General features: G+C 39.3%; 1 protein-coding gene across 1 annotated transcript; it reads left to right on the forward strand.

Moving 5' to 3' along the window:
• Positions 1 to 776: 776 nt before the first annotated feature.
• LOC135527808 (src-like-adapter 2) lies at positions 777 to 8,204 on the forward strand. The gene is made up of 8 exons (XM_064956406.1): positions 777 to 1,080; positions 1,415 to 1,530; positions 1,658 to 1,757; positions 1,838 to 1,924; positions 5,898 to 6,001; positions 6,187 to 6,336; positions 7,114 to 7,231; positions 7,434 to 8,204. Exons 2-8 carry the CDS (start codon positions 1,458 to 1,460, stop codon positions 7,567 to 7,569), a joined length of 768 nt encoding a protein of 255 aa, XP_064812478.1. The 5' UTR covers positions 777 to 1,080; positions 1,415 to 1,457; the 3' UTR covers positions 7,570 to 8,204.
• Positions 8,205 to 8,262: the final 58 nt, after the last annotated feature.

An 8,262-nucleotide genomic window follows, 5' to 3' on the forward strand; every position in this document is an offset into this window, starting at 1 on the left:
AATCTGAAACACAACCAAAACTAATTGCAAATGCATGCAACAAGTTTCTAGAATCACACACTTGATGTTGTCAGGGGTGTCGATAGGGGTGCCAATCATTATTAAATCAATATGACTTGTTGAACAAAATCTCTTTCTCTGAGCAAATGCATTAGATTAAAATAACAGAATTTCCGAAAGATGTTGAGCATACGATATATCTCAGTATTAGAATGATATATTTTATATAGTAATTATTGCTCATCTTTAGCAAGGGTGTCACTAATTTCGGGCCCCATTGTACATATCCTACCCATTACAGTATAGAATAATAACATATTTAGTTAGAGTGCTGTGGAAAAAACACTGATCAAATGCATCATAACATTACAGGATGTAACATTCCTCTACTTCATTTGAATCTGCAACTTGTTTTCAGAGAAGCGTATACATATTACTGTAAATCTGACACACTCAGTCCTCCCAGCTGGTTATGGTATTTTCGGTAGGCGTATACATTCTTGTGGTGTATTCATGACTCAAAGCTCTGATGCTGATTGCTGATAGATTACATTAGCCTAGAAAGTAGAATGTCATTTAAGCAGAATTTTTATCTCATGTTTTTGTGCATACTATACACTTCTGCAGAAATGCGATTTTAAGGACATGAAAAATGATGTCAACCCCTCGATACACACTGTTTTGTGCCAGGATGTCAGGAACTTTGGCATCACAGAAAGCTACTAGAGACATAAAAACCTGTCCTCATCGAGTGGGCCTCTGTCTTGAGTCCTCATCTATCTACCCCCTCAGCCACAGTTGTGTAGATAGAGTACTCTCCCAAGAAACAGAGCAGAGGAGACACCTTCTCTTTCTCACTGATTGTGATAGGACAGGGTGTTGATCGCACACATACACATACACATACATTTGAATGTACAGTGTTCAGGCAGACACTGAAGACAGGACACATAACACTCATGATCTTAGTTGCAGCACTGTTTTTTGCTGAGTGTATGTCAGCTACACAGAGGAGGATATAGACAGCTGTGTGTGGTGACCCACCATAATTACCCAACAGTTAAACACCAATTCAATAAGGTGAGTAAGTTTCAGTTTTACTTTAGAACTCATTAAAATACAGTACCATGGAAGCACTTTTTATTGCATTTACACTAATGAAAAGTTATTCCACTGGTAGTTATACTTTTATAAGGCCTGTGTATTGTAAAGTGTACCTGAACCCTTTATTTTGTCAGAGTCAGTGTTCAGATCATAAGGGCTCGTCATAATACTTTTTGAATGGAAACTTGTCAGATTATTGAGGAAATTATGGTTTCTTGTTGTGGTTAATTCTGTCCCTGTGTCATCTTGTTTGTGTAACCCGAATGACAAAAGCAGATAGATGACAGTACACTCTCTCTCTCTCTCTCAGACTAATAAGCCATCCAGACATACAGCTAGAGAAGCAGCTGTTCATGGGGACTTGCCCGATCAAAGTATGTTCCAATATGCCAACTCTGAAGAATCCAACTGAACCTGCAATGTCAGGTAAGACTAAACACCAGCTTCTTCCATAGGTCATTTGAATTATTGATTTGTTAACTCAATCTGAAAGAATCCTCCAGCCAGCCTGAATGCTGATTGCAACTATTAAAAAACATTCTTCTTTTTTTAGACGATAACAGACCCATGGTGGTATCCCTCTATGACATTCCCTCCCAAGGTCCCTTGGAATCCAGCATCCATATAGGGGAGAGGCTCACGGTGTTATTAGAGTAAGTGTCATACCTGCATGGAGCTGTACATGTAGTGTATGTGGTAATTTGGTTGAAAACACGGATCTCTTTAATTGCAGCGATGGGGATTTTTGGGTGGTGCGATCCACAACGACAGGCAATGAGAGTTATATCCCCAGCAACTACACTGCCAAAGTAATTAACAGGTAAGATAACTACTACTTGCTCTCACTTTTTATTTCTGACTGTCACAGCTGTTTACGATGAGTGGATGTTATGAGAGAGTAGGCATTGGAATTCATCAATAGGAAAGAGAGAGGTGGGGACTCCACTTAAGGGTGGGAGATTGTGTGTACACTAAAGGGGAAAGGGGATACCTAGTCAGATGTACAACTGAACGCCTTCAACTTAAATGTGTCTTCCACATTTAACCCAACCCCTCTGAATCAGAGAGGTGCGGGGGGCTGTCTTAATCGACATCCACGTCTTCGGCGCCCAGGGAACAGTGGGTTAACTGTCTTGATCAGGGGCAGAACAACAGATTATTACCTTGTCAACTCAGGGATTCGATCCAGCAACCTTCCTGCTACGCCACCATGTCTGTGTCAATAATCAGTTAATCTGACTATTCTCTCATCATTAACTTATTTAATTTGAGTAGTTATCTAATGTTGGTAGGTCATATTTCTCTATTTTTATGTTACTCCTTAATCGCTATGATAAATAGTTTTTCTTGAATGTATTTTTAACATAGCTCAGATTTACTTTGAAGTGCAAAGTGTAGCAATACAGGTGCGTAGCAGGAAGATTGGAATCCTGTGAACCAAGAAGTTGTGAGTTCAAATCCCAGATTAGGTCATATTGAATGCCAATTACTGTATAAATGAACATACAGAATGTAATCATGTACTGTGTGTGACTAGTTCCACAGCCTTTTCCTTTGTAAAATGCCAAAACAATAATTTCGAGTTGATGGAACATTTGAGACAAATTGAGCAAACACACAATTTAAAGTTGACTGAATTTTTTCCTACGTTTCCTCATGTTGGAGCTAAATTTGGGAAAACTAAAAATGTTAAATTCAGGTAACACTTTAACTGAAAAGTTGAGTAAACAAAAAAAATAGTAAAAAATATTTAGTTGAAACAACTAGATTTTTTTTTACAGTACAGTTTTTGGTTCCATGTAGAATTGTTTGGGGTTTCATGTAGAAGTCACTGTGGAAAGGGTTCTACATGGAATCGAAAAGTGTACTACCTGGAACCAAAATTCCTGGTCCAATAACCAAAAAGGGTTATTCAAAGGGTGGGGACAGCCGAGTAACCTTTTTTTCTAACAGCGTAGGTGAACTGTGACTTTCTAGTGAATGTAGGCAGAGTTATTTTGTTCTCTCGCTCTCAATGACATCATCATCCCCCCTCAGTGGGGTATGATTGCAGCTGTAGTTTCAGTTGAGTTTCCTAACAGTGCAGAGAAGTGTGAAAATGTAATGTACACACTAAAAACAAATGGTTCTATACTTTGCCATATAAGGGTTATTTGTCTTGTAACCATAACGGATCCCTTTTTGCCGCTATACAGTGGGGCAAAAAAGTATTTAGTCAGCCACCAATTGTGCAAGTTCTCCCACTTGAAAGATGAGAGAGGCCTGTAATGTTCATCATAGGTACACTTTAACTATGACAGACAAAATTAGAAAGAAAATCCAGAAAATCACATTGTAGGATTTTTAATGAATTTATTTGCAAATTATGGTGGAAAATAAGTATTTGGTCAATAACAAATGTTTATCTCAATACTTTGTTATATACCCTTTGTTGGCAATGACAGAGGTCAAACGTTTTCTGTAAGTCTTCACAAGGTTTTCACACACTGTTGCTGGTATTTTGGCCCATTCCTCCATGCAGATCTCCTAAAGAGCAGTGATGTTTTGGGGCTGTTGCTGGGCAACACGGACTTTCAACTCCCTCCAAAGTTTTTCTATGGGGTTGAGATCTGTAGACTGGCTAGGCCACTCCAGGACCTTGAAATGCTTCTTACGAAGCCACTCCTTTGTTGCCCGGGCGGTGTGTTGGGGATCATTGTCATGCTGAAAGACCCAGCCACGTTTCATCTTCAATGAAGGAAGGAGGTTTTCACTCAAAATCTCACGAAACATGGCCCCATTCATTCTTTCCTTTACACGGATCAGTCGTCCTGGTCCCTTTGCAGAAAACAGCCCCAAAGCATGATGTTTCCACCCCCATGCTTCACAGTAGGTATGGTGTTCTTTGTATGCAACTCAGCATTCTTTGTCCTTCAAACACGACGAGTTGAGTTTATACCAAAAAGTTATATTTTGGTTTAATCTGACCATATGACATTCTCCCAATCTTCTTCTGGATCATCCAAATGCTCTCTAGCAAACTTCAGATGGGCTTGGACATGTACTGGCTTAAGCAGGGGGACACGTCTGGCACTGCAGGATTTGAGTCCCTGGCGGCGTAATGTGTTACTGAGGGTAGGCTTTGTTACTTTGGTCCCAGCTCTCTGCAGCTCATTCACTAGGTCCCCCCGTGTGGTTCTGGGATTTTTGCTCACCGTTCTTGTGATCATTTTGACCTCACGGGGTGAGATCTTGCGTGGAGGCCCAGATCGAGGGAGATTATCAGTGGTCTTTTATGTCTTCCATTTCCTAATAATTGCTCCCACAGTTGATTTCTTCAAACCAAGCTGCTTACCTATTGCAGATTCAGTCTTCCCAGCCTGGTGCAGGTCTACAATTTTGTTTCTGGTGTCCTTTGACAGCTCTTTGGTCTTGGCCATAGTGGAGTTTGGAGTGTGACTGTTTGAGGTTGTGGACAGGTGTCTTTTATACTGATAACAAGTTCAAACGGGTGCCATTAATACAGGTAACGAGTGGAGGACAGAGGAGCCTCTTAAAGAAGAAGTTACATGTCTGTGAGAGCCAGAAATCGGGCTTGTTTGTAGGTGACCAAATACTTATTTTCCACCATAATTTGCAAATAAATTCATTAAATATCCTACAATGTGATTTTCTGGATTTTTTTTTTCTCGTTTTGTCTCTGATAGTTGAAGTGTACCTATGGTGAAAATTACAGGCCTCTCTCATCTTTTTAAGTGGGAGAACTTGCACAATTGGTGGCTGACTAAACACTTTTTTTGCCCCACTGTATATCTATATATAGCATTTTTTAAAGGTTATATAAAGAACCATGCTCATAAGGTTCTAAATTGGACCTGTATGGTGCTATAAATGACAATTTTCTCTGGTTCTATATAGCACCCAAATAAGGTTCCCATTATGGTTACAATCCCTTTTGGGGCTATATAGAACCCTTTCTAATGGTTATTTTTAGAACCTTTATGGAGAATGGTTCTATAAAGAACCTTTCTCAATCTCAAAGTTTCTTTGTAGATCATTTTGAAGAACCATACAGGGTTCAAGTGTAGACATTACTGTGAAATGCTTACGTACAAGCCCTTACCCAACAGTGCAGTTCAAGAGCTAAGAAAATGTTTACCAAATAAACTAAAGTAAAAAAATTATCAAAATTAACACAATAAAATAACAATAGCAAGCGGTACCGAGTCAATGTGCAGGGGTACAGGTTAGTCAAGGTAATTTGTACATGGGGGTAGGGGTGAAGTGACTATGCATAGATAATAAACAGCGAGGAGCAGCAGTGTACAAAACAAATGGGGAGGGGGTCAATGTAAATAGCCCGGTGGCCATTTGATGAATTGTATTCTACCATTCTCAATTCACACAAGGCCATATGTAAGTCTTTCACAAGACACCGTCACTGCCCATAGTCATGTATAACGTGTAATGGCATAACACAACAGATTAGATCAACTGGAATGACAAACACACGGTTGTACAAAGAGAGCTGTGAGCAAACCACTTATTCTAATGAGCTCCCGCCCCTTCATTTTATTTATCACTTAAAGAGAAGAAAATTACTTTTGTGAACCACAAAGAACCATTGAATGGCTCAGAGGGTTAATTATGGTTCCACATAGCACCATCACCCTTCCCAAGAATCCTATTTTCTTAGTGTGTAGGCCTACAACCGTAGGAAATTACTACTGTAGTTTCCTAGTAGTGGGAGTTTCATTGTATATTCTTCTTCTTCTGATAGTCAATATTTAACTTTCTCATCCTGCTCTAATCAGGTGGCAGTATAATGGCATCAGCAGGTTGAATGCAGAGGAGCTGCTGCTGCTGCCACACAATCACACAGGGGCTTTCCTGATCCGAGAGAGTCAGACAAACACAGGTTAGGTGATGTTCATGGCTTTACGCTCATTTCATTAAATTAATTTTAGTGAATGTTATGTAAAGTTTTTAAAAATGTTCCCATGAGTTATCTAAAAAAAAAAGTTGATATAAGCACAATAACTATTGTGTGCACTTTTTCTTGACTGTAGCGTGACAAGAGTCCGGTGTTATTTTTACTCACAGAAGCCTACTCCCTCTCAGTCCTTGTGAAGATGGACTCATATCTGGCCACAGTGAAACACTACCGCATCTGTCGCCTCCAAAACGGCTTGTTCTACATCTCCCCCAGCCTCACCTTCTACTCCCTGGGCCAATTAGTGGAACACTACTCTGGTGGGTACAAGCCCATCAACAGGCTCAAATGCATTATTATTAAATATGTAGCACAGTTCATACTCTAGTATGCAAATAGGGCGGACTGTATGGTACTACTGTAGCGATCTGTTCACTAGGGTTGCAAGGGGAGGTTATATTACTGGAAACCTTTTTAAGTGTAACAGTACACTAACAACATGTTTTTAATCAGATGACATCTAGTGGCCTTTTGGGTACTTCAGATTATCACAGGTGTCTTAATTAACTCTGTCTCTCTGCAGCCTCATCACATGTAATATACAGTATATAAAATAATACATGAAGATGATTTTTGAAAAAAATATATATATATATTGACAAAGCTGTAAAACATTATCCTAAATATAAACCATCAACAGTGAATGCCATTGGTGTTTAACATGGGGGTTTACACATGAAAAATACACTAACAGTCCAAGTTTGGACACACCTACTCAATCAAGGGTTTTCCTTTATTTTTACAATTTTCTACATTGTAGAATACTAGTGAAGACATCAAAACTATGAAATAACACATATGGAATCATGCAATTTGTAAGTCGCTCTGGATAAGAGCATCTGCTAAATGACTTAAATGTAAATGTAAATGTAATGCAGTAACCAAACAAGTGTTAAACAAATCAAATATATTTTATATTTGAGATTCTTCGTAGTAGCCACCCTTTGCCTTGACGACAGCTTGCACACTCATGTCAATCATAAGGAGTTTTTTGGCTACAGAATGTTTTAAACATTTGGAAACATGTCTATCCACAGAGTCAGCAGATGGGCTGTGCTGTTTACTGAGGAAGCCTTGCATCATCCAAGGCTCAAACAAAAGGCTGTATCCCAAAGCTATCAGGAGGCCCACACTCAACTGGAAAGACGTAGACAGGTGGAGCACATTCCTAAATCTTCCATCTATCATATTTTGTGTCCAAAGTGACCTACACACTATTTATTTCACTGTTTTTCAATATGAAATGAAATGTGATGATTTGTCTATGCAATCAATTGCACTGTATACACATTGTAAGATGATGCATTCTGATGGTAGTTAAAAGTAAATCACATGCCATATGCCTCTGTCTTTCTAGTTCAATGATCTTCAATAAGGCCAGAGTGGATTCAGAGGACTCTCTAGTGAGCGAAGGTCTGAGGGAGGCCGTCAGCTCATACCTCTATATGACAGAGGCCAGCTGCCAGAACTGTGGCAAACACTGGGATACATGAGGAAAGGGAGGACTATGAGAGTAAAATAGCCAGACATTATGCTGTCTGGTCTGCTGTTGTGTAGGTGTAATGGTACTAGGCCAGAAAGGATGATCTACATAAAAGCATAGTGGAAGTTGATAGAAGTAAGCCTACCATTTACAACCACAATGAAAAAAATGAAAACTACAAGCACAATCAATGTTTTGATGGTAGAATGTGTGTTAGGGTTCAGGTAGCCACAGGGAAGCCATGTTATGTGGCACTTCTCAAGTCTTCTAATGCTGTAGCTGTGCTTGTGCTCAAGAGCACATTTCAGAGGCTGGAACCAAAAGGTATTATCTGTACTGTCTTTGGTATTATGATGTGATGAGCACTTCCTTTCAGCTCTAGGAAGGTTCCATTCTGCTTGTCCACACAGAAATGCCCATGCATTGGTCTATTTCTTTTTACCAAAGAAGGAAGATCACTGAACGACAAGAACGTTTTAATTGTACTAAATGTTGAATTGATTGTTAGTTTGATATGCAATCTGTTACTCTGCAATCCATTTGTATATGAATGAAATGCCATGTCTGAACTAACTTGGAACAAACTTTTTAGCGCATTTGGCTCGTGGCAGCATGGTTCTGCATGCTCTGGTTGTGAGAATTAGGAATAAATAAATTAAGTTGTATATGACAGTTTTGTTTCTTGTCATTGCCAACGTTTTCA

Source organism: Oncorhynchus masou, chromosome 5 (genome assembly GCF_036934945.1).
Source record: "Oncorhynchus masou masou isolate Uvic2021 chromosome 5, UVic_Omas_1.1, whole genome shotgun sequence".
NCBI lineage: Eukaryota > Metazoa > Chordata > Actinopteri > Salmoniformes > Salmonidae > Oncorhynchus > Oncorhynchus masou.